Below are 17,112 nucleotides of genomic sequence, written 5' to 3' on the forward strand. Positions count from 1 at the left end.
TTTGTTCATAATAATAATTTTTCTTTTACCCTTTTATCTGGCAACAAAACTGACAACTTTTTTACAAGGAGCCATGTTTGCATTGACCACAATACCTTCGGTCGGAATGCAAACAAAAAACATAACTCTGATAATGTATGCACTGTCCTTGAAATTGATTGGTCCACACCCGAGACAGCTTCCCTTAGAGCCTAGTCTCACGTGGTGTTGGACCAGATGACGCCACATGGTCTCACGTGGTGTTGGACCAGATGACGCCACATGGTCTGACGTGGTGTTGGACCAGATGACGAGATGTGAAATGCCTCGCCGGGTACGCAGGAGGCTCTAAGGAAAGCTGTCTCGGGTGTGGACCAATCAATTTCAAGGACAGTGCACACATTATCAGAGTTATATTTTTTGTTTGCATTCCGACCACAGGTATTGTGGTCAATGCAAACATGACTCCTTGTAAAAAAAGGTGTCAGTTTTGTTGCCAGATAAAAGGGTAAAAAAACTATTATCATGTTTTGCTACTGGCAAAGGAGGTTCCAAGTTTTGTTTAGTTTCAGGTCAGGCCGGGCCGACTACCACGGGGGTGGTGCCAAGGAGCGCTTGCCACCGCTGGTTCTGCAACCCACATTTGGATTGAGTGCGAGCTCTCAGAGAGGCCGCGTGAAAAATCCTGATGTAGAGTGGAGAACAAACCTGGGGACAATGCCCAGCGCCCATCACGAATGCGTGAATCGCAGACCTCCACGGATGAACTTTTCCCGTATAAAAATATATCCCAAAAGCAATGGTCTGTATTAAACCGGAATGTGGCTATTTCCTAAACGAATACACGTTTGAGAATAGCCCACAGTAGTGCAGATGTGGCCACCGGTCTCAAACTATAGACCGCAAAGTAAATGTCGCTGCCCGCTTGGACTGTTCGCCGGCAGCGTTTCAGACATTCGCCGAGCCACTCCTGAGGTTGTCCATTGGCTCACTCGCGAACCTCCACACGAACATAGAAAACGTTACATTTTGATTTAAAGCTTTGGTGACTGCAGGGATTCATATTCTTGGTTCTTTCGGTAAAGTCACGTAAAATGGAAACAATAAAGTAATAAAAATATAAAACAATAAAATTATCACGACGTTTCGACTGCAACACAAGCAATCATCATCAGGTGTGAAAACCACAGCCACTTTTTTCAAATTTTCTAGATGTGGTTTTCACACCTGATGATGATTGCTTGTGTTGCAGTCGAAACGTCGTGATAATTTTATTGTTTTATATTTTTATTATCTTATTGTTTCCCTTCTACGTGACTTTACCGAAAGAACCAAGAATATAGAAAACATTGTTCATCAACTAACCACCATACGAAGGAAGAAGAATACGGTTGGGTAACTGCTGCTACCCAAGTCCTCCTTTGCTTGTCCTGCCCCAAATAATCTTGGCAAATTTGAAGAGTTACTCGCTGGGGATTGAGCCTGTTTTAAAACGCGTACAAAAACACACTCGCGTGACTGTGTGTGCAAACAGGACCAAGAACTATTTTATTGCATGTACATTGGATGGCAAGGATCCTATCTGATTCTTTGTTTCATACAGTCTATAGTTTAGAGCTAGGCAATGCGATTATTTGCGGAATTTGGTCGTCTTCCATCGCATGGATTCATAGCAGCAGGTGAAAGATGTAATTTTGGATTTGTTATCCACTCAAAAAAAGCAATTCGGTGACCACCGATTATCGTTTCCATTACTCAACGAAGCGGAAAACATGAAAATACTTGTCACGAAGAGTCTCACCTGTCCCCATGTGCACTGCTAGACAGGAGGTTCACGGGGCAGGGCTCGGTGGCATCGTCAGCCGACATCGTCAGCCGACATCACACGCTGGGCGTGGCATTTCTGGAGTTTCTCAATCTCCGTGAGATTGAGTGGCGCCCAAGTAATGAGCCACATACAAAGTAGTCGATTGCAATGTTTAGGCAATTAATCGACTCCATCGATGACTTGTCAGGGAAACTCCAGATGCCCGTAGATTCACTCACAATTGCATTAATGCACTTGCGCAGGGGGGGGGGTGGGGGAAACCACACACACACTTTACGCGCGGCGCAGACCCTCACCGGCTACACCGAAGTATCGCAACAGCACCTCCTGAGTCTTCACCTCCCCTGCAAGGTTCTTGGCCATGCACTGGTAGACTCCCTGATCTGACTCCTGGGTGTCCTTTATCATGAGGGTGCCGTCTTCCAGCAGATTCATCCGTTCCATAGACATGTCGATCTCATCACTGCTCAGCCACGGCAAAAAAGAAAACGAGGGAAAAGGCTAAGAAAGTGTCCTTGCCGTTTCACATTAGCGAGCGCCTCTATAGCAGCAGCCGTCCTCAATCCATGGGTCACACTTCCCTGGTAGGGCATGAAAGCCCTTTAGGGAGTTATTTGGCTGCTGTAGATTTCCACGCGATAAGCCACTTCGATGAGCTATCATTTGTGGCCAGGTCGCTTCGGTAAAAGAGCAACGTAGCTCAGTGGGCCTTACCTGGTAAAATAAATAAAAGCATTACTTTGAGTAAGGTGGTGCTGGCTGTGGCATGCATACCTACCATGCAAAGGAATATACTAATGAAGGGCTAAGTAGCCTCCTATTGGCTAATGGTGTGTCACAACATTGCATAACATGCTCGATCAAGGTGCGTATGGAGTCTATTGTTGGAACATCCCAATACTTTTAATTATGTATGCAGACAGTGTCACCCTTGAATGTAATGCAATTTCTAAAGTTTTGAACAAAGACCCGCGGCAGCTGTCAGTTTTAAGTTCTAACGTTAGGTGGTTTTTTTTCTCTTGTGCTTTAGCCAAAATTGCCTCCAGCAAATAACTGAGCACAGAGGGTGCCTCCTTCCACAAGTTAACAGCTACTTTCCAAGAATGGTTTGCTATTTTCGTTCAAGCTAAGGCGGTGGGCGTTAGGGGACGTTTAATATTCAACGATAATAAAAAAAAATACTGGCGGGAGGGGGTAGAGGGATGGACTTTTGGCATACCAGTCCATGGATGGGCACGAGGTAGTCACTGCCCCAGGGGACTCGCAATAACGGCAGGCTCACTCGGCACCGTGCGTGTTACTTTATTTTGCGGTTCTGTTTGGATACATTTTACAACCCTCCCCCCTCCTAAAAATACCACGTTTCACGAACGTTGCCCCCAATGTGAGTAGTAGGGCAGTGAGCCCAGCCACCTTCCCCTGCCCCGTGACCACCTGGCCTCGGGCTTGTCGTCCACGGGAAACATCTGTGCACCCCCCCCTTCCCCCGCTGCCACTCGTGCTCCGTACCGGGTTCTTTTATTTAAAATATAAATATAAAATCAGTGGGCTCGTTTTTGGGAAAAGCGATGACAAGCGGTGGCGCAGATTAATAGCGAAAGTGGCAGCCAAAGGAGAGAGAGAGCGCGCCGGAGAAAAGTCCATCGCAGTATGACCGACACGTGCGAGCTGTTCATTCATGGCCAAGAGGCTTTTTAAGTGGAGTGAGTGGAATGTGGGGGATGGGGGAGGGCAGGGGGGGATGGGACGGCTGTCACAAAATATGCCTGCACTATGTACAACTTCATTGAAGTGGACAATAAGGAGAGCCATCTCAAGCACTGCTGAATTTTTAAAAAACTTTTCCCATTTTCATTTGTCGTACGTATGCTGAACTTCTTTCGCACTGGATGTAGCCAACCGTGCTAGTAGGAGGTGCGTGGAAAGGACACTTGTTGTGCATATTGTCCATACCATATTGTTTTTGAACATCACATTTAGTTGGCAATCAGTTCCTTTGTAATTATCTCAACTACACATTTTATTCTGGTGCCACAAGATGTAGTGCATGGCAGGCACCTGTGTAAATAAATCATGACGACGACGATGGCCACGACAGTAGGCCCTGCACGTTGTACGTGTGGCTAATTCCTGTACAATACTTGTGCTCATAACCAATGGTCGGTGCGCAGTGCAGGCATTCATGTTTCAGTGCGCCATGCAGCGTTGCACTTCTATGTTTCCCGAATACCTCGTTTTCAGCAAATCTAATTTAAAAGTAAATAACTTAAGCGAGGTTTTTTAATTAGAGTGAATAAATGAATTGTAATAAGCGTTTTTAAATATTAATTTGGTTTACATTGTGCATTTTTTTTTTACCAGACTTGAAAACCGATGAAACGGTGCTTTCAAGTTTTTTTTCTTCTTCCATCAAAGAAGATGAAACGATGGAAACATTTAAAAAAAAAATTCTAAAACATGCTGTTGGAAAGGGGGCGTGCACCGGATTTAATAGAAAGCCTCTTTGTTCTCGTATAATAATAGCCATAAATATATCCGCGGGTATTTAAGATAATGGACCTAGATGATGTCTTGAACACAGCACTATAAATCCTTTTAATAGTTGCGCTAATACTGCTACCAACCAATGCAAAGTTGACCTTCCAGTTAGGTTTTGGCCCTGCCATTCTTAACCCCCCACCAACCTCCATCTATTGCTCACAAAGTCGTGCCAGTAAAGAAGTTCTCTGCCAAGAATGCACTCGTGCACAACGCACACATGGAAAACGTTACCGGCCCGTGTCTGTCTGCACAAGGTTATTCACAGCTGCCTGCATCGAACTGTGGCATCTGCACGGGGGATGGGGGCGGGTTACACAGCAAAGGGGATGCACGGTGTCACGTGGACACTGACTTGTTGTGGAGCCAGATGATGTCGGGTTTGGGGTTTCCTTCCGCTCGGCAGGTGAAATAGACGACATTGCCGAGAGTGACATCGACATTCTGAGGCTCAGATGTGATCCGTGGGCGTTCTGAGAGGGAACAGATTCACAACAAACACGAACGCAGTGCTATACACTTTGACTGGGGAAAAGCCACTTGAGATTTTAATTCTAATTATGATAATAAATATTTATAGAATCAGTTCATTTAGACTGGAAGGTTTTTTTTTTAAATTCCATTGGTATTGAAAATCTCTTCCCAAATTACATTTCACTTATATTTATTAGATGAACTTACCTGCTGATACATTTAAGACATTTAATTCTATGCGTGTATATTTTGAGAAGCAACTTAGCCAATACATCATTATTGATTCACACTGCATTGTACCGGGAACAAAATGAAAAAGGAAACCTCAGCACCATCCTCATTACACAACCCAAGAGCAAGCTTATATGTGCAGAGCAGAGAGCGTGGAGAAGTGACATATTCGTCAACATTGACGGACAACATTTTTTTTCCGTCATAAACCAGAGGTAACAATAAGTGTTGTGACATCCTCTCGGGCTGCGCTTGTTCTCCACTACCAGCTGAATCCCATGAAATGTATCTCTCACCCTTGTAACAAACGTGTGAAGAATAAGAGGGCAGAAGGAAGCGCTGCCTTTGGAATTGAAAGCCTTCTGGAGAAACCTTAATATGTTCTTATAAAGAGCATGCAACGGGAGCGAGGAAGCTCTGCACAAAATAATAAGATGTAGATAAAGAATCAAAGCTGTGGCGTCTGCTCCCGTACGGGAAACTGTGACATTTTAGATATGTGACCAGAATGAATGGTGACCGGCTAACACGGGAATGGTGATGGAGGTGAACACTGGGGGAAGGGGAAGACCGCGATCCGACCGGACGTCAAACATCAAGCACTGGGCGGGATGAAAGATGTCTCAGTTGAAAGACGCAGCGGCGGGCAGAGAGAAGTGGAAAAGCACTACGAGGAGATATCGATTAAGCAAATAGGCCGTGCCCCAATGCATCAAAACACATAGGGACTGGCAGAAGGCGAATGCACGTGTCAACGATGAGCAGGATTTGCTCGAAGCAAAATTCCCACGTTGGGGGGAGGGGGGGGGCGCACGGGGAGGGGACATGGGGGACGGGGTGGGGGGGACGAGGGGGGTGGGGATGTAGGGGGGTGGGGGGACGAGGGAGGGGTGGGGGGGTGAGGGGGGGTGGGGGGACGAGGGGGGCGGGGAGGGGACATGGGGATGAGGAGACATGGGGGACGAGGTGGGGGGGGGGCGAGGGGGGGTGGGGGGAGATGGGGAGACATGGGGGACGGGGTGGGGGAGGACGAGGGGGGGGAGACGAGGGGGGGGGGGACGAGGGGGGGGACGAGGGGGGGGGTGGACGAGGAGGTGGGGGGGGCGACATTCCACACCGTGGTGGGGGCCGGCGCAGTTGAGCTCCTCGGCGGTGATGGAGGCGAGCGAGCGCCCCTGCAGGCGGCGCGGTAGCTCGCAGGTGGCGGCCGCCTGCGTGGCCCCGTGGTAGGCGAACTCGCGCAGCAGCTCCATGAGCCACAGCAGCTCGCAGTCGCAGATGAGCACGTTCGAGTCGAGCCTCCTGCACCGACGCCGCCGCCGCCCGAAAGGACACGCACGGGGCAAGGGGCAACAGCGCTCAAAGTCAAGAGATGCGATGGGAGACACACCACCACCACCACCACCACACACCAGACCCCATTCAAGGTTAATTCACCTCCGCTGTTATTAATTGCGGTTAGTTACGATGAGACGCCGCGAATGTCGAGACGTCGTGTTGTTTTTTTTTCCCCGTGTCGCGCAGAGAGGTCGCGCGACACTTCCTCGGTTTGATGCGCGTCAAGTGAAATTTGCTTTTGAAAAGTCTGGTGTGTGTGTATGTGAAGTGTTTACCTAGTGGACAAGAACAAACATAGGTCGTTTGTTTACAGCAGCAAACGGGCAAGTGCATCGTACATAAATAATAAATACGAGCGCAAATATACGTGCCGAGTCTACTCGGTTGCACACAATATACGAATAATTAAAACGCAACTCCGTACTCTGTACGCTATATAATGAGCGCTTAATTTCCATATTTACACATACGTTCGTGTGTGTATATCATATCTGGACATACACAGATACTGCAACTGTCGTTTGTTATTGCCCACTTGATATTTTGTGTCTCTGGACTTTTGATAAGCAATTGTTCTTATATATTAAAAAAAAAACATGCACCGGACCAGTGGGAAATAGAACTTAATTCGTAATTGATATCTAACTGGTACACATATTAGTCACAGGCTTCGCCTAAAAAAAAAAAGTAACCGCCGCAGTGCTTCGGAAGACAAATTTGACCCAAGTGGTGACGAATAATGAAGCCCTCCGTGTGTATTGCACGTCTTCACAGGTGCTCTCTTACAGGCCTTGCCCCGGCACACTAATGAAAGGAGTGAAGAATTGAAATTGAGAAGGGGTCGGAGGTAAGGTCGCATTCACCTCCAATGTCATCGGGTAATGAAGCGCAGCATGTTGGATGACGTGCAAGCCCAACGCTGTCTAATCATGCACCGCATATGTTAAAAAGGAAAATGAAAATAATAGCAGCTGAACTCGGGTCTAACACTAAGGCGTGTTTTGCTGAATTTTTAAGCTATTTTTGGTGGCATAGTGCTGAATAAGGGTAAAAGAATAGGTTTTAACCTTTCTGGCAATAATAAAGGTGTTAAGATGTGAAATCACCAAACAGAAACCTTTTCGCAAGGAATCCTGTCTGCATTAACCACACGTACTTTGTGGTGAACATGCAAAAAAAACATGCTCTGATAATATATGAATCGTCTTTGAAACTGATAGGTCCACACCAGACAGAAAGCAGGCAAGGCATGTCCCACGATGTAGCTGCTCACCCCGAGTTATAAATGCCCTGATAGTGGCGTTGTCTTTGTGCTGTTCGCCTTGTGGCATCCTCTGGTCTAACACTGTTTGAGACTAGGCTCAAAAGAAAGCTGTCTCTGGTGTGGACCAATCAGTTTAAAAAAACAATGCCATATATTATATTATCAGAGAATGTTTTTTTTTGTATGTTCACCACAAGTACTGTGTGTGGTTAATGCAGTAACAGGATTCCTTGCTAAAGGTTTCTGTTTGGTGCTTAAACATCTTAACACAGCTGTTTAATTGCCAGTAAGGGTAAACCCTCTTCTTGATTCTTTCCATTCCACGTGGTGACTTTACCGAAAGGACAAAGAAGTTGAATCCCTGCAGTCACGAAAGCTTTCAATCGAAATTTAAGGGTAAAACCTATTCTTACATTTCCATTACTAGTATCGAGTAAGGGTGTTCATCTGCTTGGTCATTTGTTGATTGTTCTACATTTGGGGCGAGCAGAAATGCGCAAGTAACTTCGCATGCTGTGACACAATCCAAGCATCGCTTACAGCCTCTTCAGCGAGCTGAGCTGAGAAAAGGTCCCGGAAGGAATCTTTGCCAGTCGGTTGTTGTGCAAAAACCTGTACACAAAAAAATGTATTCAAATAGAACGCTGAACACACAAACATAACAGCCATGGCATTCATAGATTTAAGCGTGAACAATATGTCAATTATAATTAAAATAATTATACGAAATGTAAGCATATCATCAAACATGGCATGCGTGTAATGTCTTGTTTCGGCCTTACGAGTGTGTTGTGTTATTTAAAGGGTAGAGGTGAGGCCTTGCTTGCTCATGCCACTGATAGTGGAGGGGCATCCACTTGAGGGAGTGGTAGAGAGGCCTTATTGGGGGCCTTACAGAGGGTATTTGGCCTACTCTTCCACGCTGACCAGACGCTTTGGAAGAGGTGAGTACCCACACTTTACCCCACCACAGGCGACCTGCCGATTGGCTAATGGGGGGGGATTTAAGAAATTTGCCCCATTGTTTCAATTGCCGTGCCTGGAGAATGCAATAAAACCAACCACCTCTGGATCGCAAGTCCAGTGTGCTAACCATTCAACCAGTGGCAGCGTCCCAATGTATCTATATGACGAGATGTAAGTAAAATAAAAACTTACCAACGACTTAATTACAACAAAAATCGTGGGTACTTCTTTGTAACAGATCCAATGTATGCGTGCGGTCAAGAAAGATATGGAAACTAAGCTAACAATGAGGAGCTGTGGAATGATTCCAATGGCAAAATTTAATACCGGAGAGTTAGGAATGCTCGCATGAGTGTTAAACACACATGCAAAGAGGAGTATGAGTGGGAGCATCAGCCATCTGCATGCATGCTAAAGCAGCTGGTGCGCATTAACATTGACGGCGTATGAGGTGGACATGAAAAGCACACTTACAATCGTTCTAGTTTGGGTAGATGGCTAAAGGTGTCTGGTTCTAGAATCTCTATCTGGTTGAAGTGCATGTATCTGTCAAAAACAAGTGAGCAAATCGTCGGTGCGTTAGTAATTATGCACAGATTGGACATCAAGCTTAGTTACACACACAATAATACAACAGAGAGGGAACAAATGTTCGACATGCTGATAAAAAAAAAGTGTTTAAAAGAATAATGGTCAACTAGCGCATTAAAACGTAATAATAATAATAAACATGATATCTGTATGCACTGGGGTTAGATATATCAACAATGTTGCAAACAGACTCTAAGCTACGTAAAATACATAATAAACTGAAAATTGTGTTTTTCTCATTACATTTAATTTCAAGTTTTATTAATGGTTGCTCTTCGACGATGAGACTATTTATCTCATTAAATAGTATCTGAGAAGCGGGACGATCTTCCAACATTGTGTATTTGATTTTTTAAAATACATCTTTCAAAAGAGACAAAATGAACATTCAACCAAGTAATGAAACAGCCACAGAAACAAATATGTATTAAATTGCTTACTATAAAATAAATTGTTAGCTGTACTCTGTCTATGCCAAATCCTGTAAGACTTTACATCTTGAGTGTTCCTTTAGTGGATAAAATGTGCACTGCTCTCTCTATGGTTCTGAGCTGGGGTCTGGACAAAGGAAATTTGGAAAAATGCAATCTCACTGTGACAAGCCTTTTTAGGTTTGGGAATCCACATGGGATCCTACAGAGGTTTTTTTGCATCAATGCTTAGGGGCATACCAAATGAAACGAGCAAAGCATATGCACACTTGTGGACTGAGATGAACTGATTGAAAACCTCATGCTCTTGTGACATTTGCCATGCTAAAACACAAGTGGCTATGACAGATGATAGAAGTTCGTAGCAAGGTAAATCTTTTATAATCAATAACTTATTTTTTATATATAAAACGGGTTACAGCACTTTGTCAATCCACTGCTGAGTGGACTCCCCACACCGTGTCACTTGGTGGGGGTTGTTTGAACCATACTTCACTACGCTGGTATATTTTAGGTGTATTTTTTATGCACAAAAAACACTAGTAAAAATACTGTTTATAGCGCAAATTGAAAAAAAATATATTACGTTGTAAAGGCCAACAAAATTTAAATCGGTGGTTAAAATAATGCCATAATGTAATATGTAAGTCATACATATCAGTGGTGAATACAATTAAATGTTAAACAGTGTAGATATAAAATTACTGAATTCAAATAGCTGTTGTTTAAGTCACTTAAATTGCCAAATGAGGGTGTTTTATATATAAGATGCTGGCTGTTAACAGCATTGACAATCAGTGTTAAAACGTGGCCTACTGGGAAGCAGCTCAGGGGGTATTTAACGCGTATTTGCGGTATCCATTAAGGGGAAAACATATCGGGACAATAAGTGATTCCACTGCCATTGTACCACTATATAAACATTTTTGTCTCCATTTTGTACTTTATATATTTATGTTTTCTGGATTTGTCCTGAACACAGGCTTCCCTTGAGAAATACACTTTCGGTCAGAATGAGCTCTTACCTGCATTTAACGGACTACGATTACATCATTCGACATAAATGCCATTTCTCTATTTACTTCTTCATTGGATGGAGAAGTAGCGCAGTGGGCGTAATGCACTGCCCTATGAACCCGGTAGTCCCGGTTCAACTCCCAGCCGTGGCTAACATCAGTTGTGAGTGATATCTGAACTGCCCCTCGGATCTCACGTCACAAACCCATACAGACGCGTGGTGAAGTATGGTCAAGGCCACTCCCATGACGGACTTGGCATGGGGAGGCCTTCATCCAATCATGGGATGACAAAGGGCTGTAAATCTAATTCGTAGATTGTCATCACTTATTTATATATTTTAAGACATTTTCCCAAATATGCACATTTTACTAGAGACAAAATCTTCACGACATTTTCAGACAAAGTACATAAACATTCTGTTGTTCGTCAAAAAGTCATTACATCCGCTCCTGCCAATCTCCCCAAAACCACACATTCCCTGTGGAATATGTAAGCATGTGGAACATATACCCAAGCAGATTATAGCAATTACCGTAATTGCTGCCTCTGCGGAACATTAATATTCACTGCGGGTTTTTTTGTTTCAGTTTAAAAAATAGACAATAAAACGAATTACGACTTAAAAGTTGTATATATCTCCAACGACTTCCGTAACATGATCAGATTCAGCATTCGCCAAATTGTTCCGTCTTGTACAGAGACATGTCACGGAAATGCATGTTGTCAAGACAACTGATTCTAGAGAAAAAAAACACAATTACACAAGCATACACAGTCGTACGCGTCAAACGCTGTATTACACTCAATTATTGTTGATTTTAATCACACATTTGCACGGACGGTGACTTGTTTTGGTGCATGATGCATGGATGTAATCAGGTGAGGCATCAAAGCCATTGTTGTTATTCATACTCACAGCTGCTCCAGGGAGCCGAGTCCATTGAATGCGTGACGATCAATGGAAGAGATTTCATTTTTGTACAAATATCTAGGGGGGGAGGGTGAGCAGTGGAAAAGTGGTTAGCACATTGTGTCGTTGTGTTTGATTACTGGTCACGGTTCAATCTCAGTGGCAAGCGTTTTCCTAACCGATGCTGGGCCTACATTTGAAGAAGTATTACACTGATGAGTGTGCTGAAGTATGGTCTAACAACCCCTATGATGGTCACGGGCCTGGGATAGGCCTTCATCCAGCAGTAGATGAACAATAAGCTGGACATTATTTGGAAAGAAAAAAAACACTCAACGTAACCTTAAAATCTGTCAAGCCAAAGCAACGGTTGGTTAAGCCAAAATGTACCTGTAATTGAAGACAATGTCATACTTTGTATGGACATTACATTTACTTGGGAATCTTTTGTGAAAAACAACGTTGGCTGAGTGCAGAATAATCAAAACATTTATGTTTATTAGGAGCATAATAGGTTTTAAATAAGAACAATTTCAGTTTTCAGCTTCATTTATTTTGTATAGCCCTGTGAGCCATTCGGCTCTTGAATCGTGTGCAACCACAACAAACAAAAAACATGAACAAGAAAACATTTTAAAGTGACTATGCGCAAACAGAAAAATCCAGGAAAAAACAGCAATCTCACACGTCATATATATATTGCTGATCATAATGCAGTATATATATTTTTTAATAAACACGTTTAAATGGAAAAAAATGCTAAAGTGTGGACAAGGAGAAAAATAATTAACAGCTCAGGTTTCTCTGCCCAACATGACTCCAGTTATTACTCTAAAAATATAAACAGTGCAAGTGAATGTGATATGGGGCAGGGTTATTTAAAGTGGCTGTTTAACACAATTGTAGGGCTGGAGACAAAAAAACTAAAACGTTAAAGTTTACAAGTGACAATTGCCTACTTCTAAACGTATATAGTTTTTTTTTTATCATCATGCACGTGAATATTTTTTTATGAAGCTTCAACCTTACCTTTCCCACGAATGGCAGCGTAAACACACAACATGAAAATAAAGCAAGCTAGTTCGTTTTGGCTGGCCCGAATGGAATGTTCAGCAAATGTATGAAACAGCAGCAACACATTTAGAACTGAGATACACATTCCCATGGTGTTGTATCTGGAACGTAAGGTAAACAAACAAATTGTTGACATTTTTGGAGGCCAGTGGCAGCGATTACAAGACTGTTTACCAATGTTTAACAATGTGCAAGACCTTCTTACAGATATTTTAGATTCTCCAAATCCTCGAAGGCTCCTCTGGGGATTCTTTTTATCTGGTTGTTGTTGATTAACCTGTAATAAAACAACAAAAGACAAGTAAGTAGAGCCTAATAGCGATAAAGGAATCCTGGAAAAGTTACTTTTACATTCTTATGGTTTCACCCCCCCCCCCCCAGCTCCCAAGAAATATGCAATACAGTAGTTAATATGCTTAAGGCATTTCCTGGTTACTTCTTGGTAAGTTCAGGGATGATGCTGTGGTGTGGGCGCCACGGTGGCGAGATTCTAACTACCTCGCCTGGTATACAGGAGGTCGTGGGTTCAATCCTGACCCTGGTGCCCGAATATTTGGAGTGTGCGTGTCTCTCTCCCCGTGGTCGCGTGGATTTTTCTCCGGCTCCTCCGGGTTTTCCCTCCACATTTAGAATCAGGCCTTTCGAGGATTTGGCTGCTATACATTTTCACATAAGTCACTAAAGTCAGCTTAAAGGTCGCGATCTGAGCGTGGCTTTGTTCGCTCCAGCGCTGTCCTCCAGACAGTCTCGTCCCTTCACCTGATGAAGGCCGCTTGTGTTGTGGCCGAAACGTCGTGAGAATTTTATCGTGTTATTTTATCAATTTATTATTTTATTCTCATTCTACGTGACTTTACCGAAAGAACCAAAGAAGAAAAAAAAGAAGATAAGTCACTTTGTTGAGCTATCATTTGTGGCCAGGTCGCTGCTGATAAAGAGCTACAGTATATAGCTCAGTGGGTCTTAGCTGGTAAAATAAAAAAAATGCTTTTGGTTTTATAGTGGACCTGTAATCCAGAGGTCGCCGGTTTGATCTCTCGCGTGACAACTGAAACAAAAAAATATATTAACCCCCCCCCCCCCAGCCTCTGTCCACCCATGAGTATAAACTTTGTATAAACATTGTTTTATTTTACCAGGTAAGGCCCCCACTTGAGCTATATAGCTCTTTTTCAGAAGCAACGTGGCCACAAATGATAGCTCAACGAAGTGGCTTATCACGTGGAAATGTATTGCAACCAAATACTCTAACCGCTACGTTGATTATAAATGTGGAGGGAAAAACCTGAGGACCTGGAGAAAAATCAACGCGACTGAGGAAAGAACATGCAAACTTCAAATATACAGGCGTCAGGGTCGGGATTGAACCCACAACCTCCTGTATACCAGGCGAGGTAGTTAACATATCGCCACCGTGGCCAGTATAAATGAGCATACCAGATGAAGGTGATCGACAGATCGCATGCGGTAGAGCAAAGTGTGGGCACTACCACCCCTGCCCAATACATCTGGCGAGCGTGGAAGAGTAGACCAATTACCAAATCCAGAGGGGTCTCTCTCGAGTTCCCTCTAGTTGAGGCCCTTCTCCCAGCAGTTGCATGAGCAAGACATATCAGGGCTGCATCTTCACCACATTTACCAATGGGTATGTTTAGCAATGCAGCTGAGGCAGTTGACAAACAGTTACAGTACCAAAGCAAAACATTCAAATAGTGGACGGCCATGAAAAGCAAACGCCTGAGATTTTACTGCTCTTGGGAAGTGTCTTCAGGGCATTAGACTCCGCAACGTGATGATACGGCAAAAAAAGATGGCAACTTGAACCTTTGTAAGCACCAATTTAGTTTTGTACGCAAATACTCGTTCAGAAATACCATCTTGTGTTTTAACTTTTGCAGTAGTAATGCACATGTATATTGATGTCGAATAAACAGAGTACTGTACGCATGAGACACTGGCGTGCTGTAATCATTTTGCACAATAAACTTGCAATTCACAAGTCTCCGGTTTGATTTTTATCTCACGGCACGGGAGTTTAAATATTGGGGCAAGTTTAATAAATCCCCGCTAGGTCTGTCCATACAGCAGTGTAAATTGACACACCGCAGATATACGTCAATAAGCAGATGGCATTTAGGTCAGGTAAAGTTGTGGGCACTCCCTATTTTGTCAAAGGTGTCTGACCAGCGTAGAAGAGTAGACCAAAATACCCTCTGACAGGGGCCCTCTAGACCTCCCTCTAGCCCTCCCTCTAGCGGAGGCCATTCTGACAGCAGTGGCGTGAGCAATTGCAGCGCTGCACATTCACCATCTAGCAGTACGTTACATTGGGCAGAGTTGAAAACATAAATATATTAGCTCAACATAATCACATTCCATCATATCAACACACCGAGGTCGGAATGTGTGTGCACTTTGTATCTCGTGGGAGTGTCTGCCACTCAGCAGATATATATTTTTTCACGTCTTACCAGATTTTTTTTAGAAACATTCACGCATTTGTTACGTGCATAAACGTGTATAAAATCGGACAAAGGGCCAAAGCAAAAGAGCCCGCATTTGCCAATGCTGCTTTAATAAAGAATCTTTATTTCATGTGCCATGAAACATGGAGAAAAAAAGACGTGTTATTTGAATCTTTTACCTTCTCTGCAACATTACGAATTGGCCAAAGTGTAGTGGAAACTAGAGAAAGATATTATTAGGTGCTTCCGTTGAAGAGCCGCAATGTATCGAACATTTCACGCCGACTTTATTAAACCCATTTTCAAAAACAAGCATTTTTCGAAGTCAATGGAACTTCAAGACATGCAGAGGATCAGAACTTAAAAGTGCACAACTTAACCACTGCAGTTCGATATCATCCAATAGTGTATTATATAGACGGTAAAGATAAAGGTGCTGCCCTACAATTGTTTTCTCACAGCATTGCTGGCGAAGCCACCTGCACGAGAGGGAGCTTGAGAGAGCACATCTCGACTGTTTTTGGCCTACTCTTCCACTCCGATCAGCTGTCTCGGAAGAGGCGAGGGTACCAACAATTTACACGTGAGCCCACGATCGACTAGGTCGTGATTTTAAGAAACTTGCACCATTGCCGCAACCTTCGGCACCGCGGTATTGAATCGAAACAGGTGACCTCTGCAATGCCAACCATGTCACCTTGGCCGCGCACCCTCTCTATCATATTACGCAAAGGGAAAGATCTAAGACTAAACATCCGTACATTGTACTGCCGCAACTGCTGTTTCCAACATCTCGCCCTCAACAAAAGCAGTGTGACCTCTCCTTGCGCGCACACTCTGACATCCTAAAACGGCACAAGTGAACACCTGTTGCCATTCAGCAAGATGAAATAGTCTGCTTTGCTGGATACAGCAGCAGCAGCACGGCTATTTTCAGACTTATCTACCCTCTGGATCACACGCGAGGCCACAAACGGGATCGAGGGAGGCGTTTACAGAGCCACACCTGCTTTTTTTCATGGGAGACAATCCCCTCGGGGCTTATAGGACAAGCCTGTGCTGTTCCAGCTACAGGAAAGGCTCAAACACCGCCTTCTGACTTGTCAGCTGTTGGCAATAGGACGCGCAAAGAAGCGGTGTGGTGGGGAGGGTTGTTTAGTCTTTAATGAATGCAATAGATAAATTATATAACATGCGCTACTGTTGTGCAATGGTCAAAACCCTGCAAGAGGCCACTGGTTCAATCAATCTCCCAAGCACAACCAGTTGAAACAATGGGAGAGTTTCTGAAACGTCGATCAGCAAGGTTGCAATGTGGTGGTGGTGGTGGTGAGGAGGAGGTAAGACTATCGGGACTCCCACGTCTTTTAGCTTGGCAGGGGAGGCCAATGTCCTGTAGGAGGAATCTGAAGAGCTCCTTCCGAAAGGGACTTTTTTTTTCCCCAACGGTGACATGAGCAAGCAATTGCTCATGTAAATTGCAAGCAATTTCTCATGCAGATGCTTGCAATTGGTTGATAAAATACAGACACTATACTCTTTGGTTCTGTCGGTAAAGTCACGTAGGTGAAAAAATAAATAATAGTAAAAATAGAAATAAATAAATCACGACGTTTCGATTGCAACACAAGCAATCATCATCAGGTGTGATAACCACAGCAAGGACATTTTTGCTGAAGTGGGACAGAGACCAGGGTTAGGGCAGTTAAATAAGTCAGAGAGGGGGAGGGTAGGGGGGGGGGTGTGAATGGTGCGAGGGGTGAGTAAATTGCAGGTACAAAAGAGACGCTGAGAGTTAAAAGGGCAACATGATTGTTGCCAAGATAGATGATGACATCTAAAGCAGAATAGCCGCACTGCTAAACGCTAAGGATGCAATTAACTCGGTAAAATAGACTAATACCCGGTAAATAAGATGGAACAACTATGAACAGTTCCATTTTACTTGGTTAATAACATCTTTCCAATGATTGCTCAATTTATATCCGTCCTCTCGGTTGAAG

The 17,112-nt window shown here is 43.9% G+C and overlaps 1 protein-coding gene across 2 annotated transcripts in view; it reads right to left on the reverse strand.

Annotated features, from left to right (window-relative positions):
* The window catches only part of LOC116941631 (peroxidasin homolog), a 64,886-nt gene that overhangs the window by 27,423 nt on the left and 20,351 nt on the right, over nt 1–17,112 (reverse strand). Inside the window, exons 3-9 of one of the 2 annotated variants that reach the window (XM_032952897.2) lie at nt 12,850–12,921; nt 11,577–11,648; nt 9,093–9,164; nt 8,193–8,264; nt 6,168–6,352; nt 4,701–4,818; nt 2,104–2,270 (exon numbers count right to left, since the gene is read on the reverse strand). In XM_032952897.2, the coding sequence (XP_032808788.1) occupies nt 2,104–2,270; nt 4,701–4,818; nt 6,168–6,352; nt 8,193–8,264; nt 9,093–9,164; nt 11,577–11,648; nt 12,850–12,921 (758 nt within the window). The remainder of the gene's footprint in view (nt 1–2,103; nt 2,271–4,700; nt 4,819–6,167; nt 6,353–8,192; nt 8,265–9,092; nt 9,165–11,576; nt 11,649–12,849; nt 12,922–17,112) is intronic. The other variant, XM_032952898.2, reaches the window with a different exon arrangement.

Source organism: Petromyzon marinus, chromosome 12 (assembly GCF_048934315.1).
Source record: "Petromyzon marinus isolate PM22_M1 ecotype Great Lakes invasive population chromosome 12, UKy_Petmar_22M1.pri1.0, whole genome shotgun sequence".
Lineage (NCBI taxonomy): Eukaryota > Metazoa > Chordata > Hyperoartia > Petromyzontiformes > Petromyzontidae > Petromyzon > Petromyzon marinus.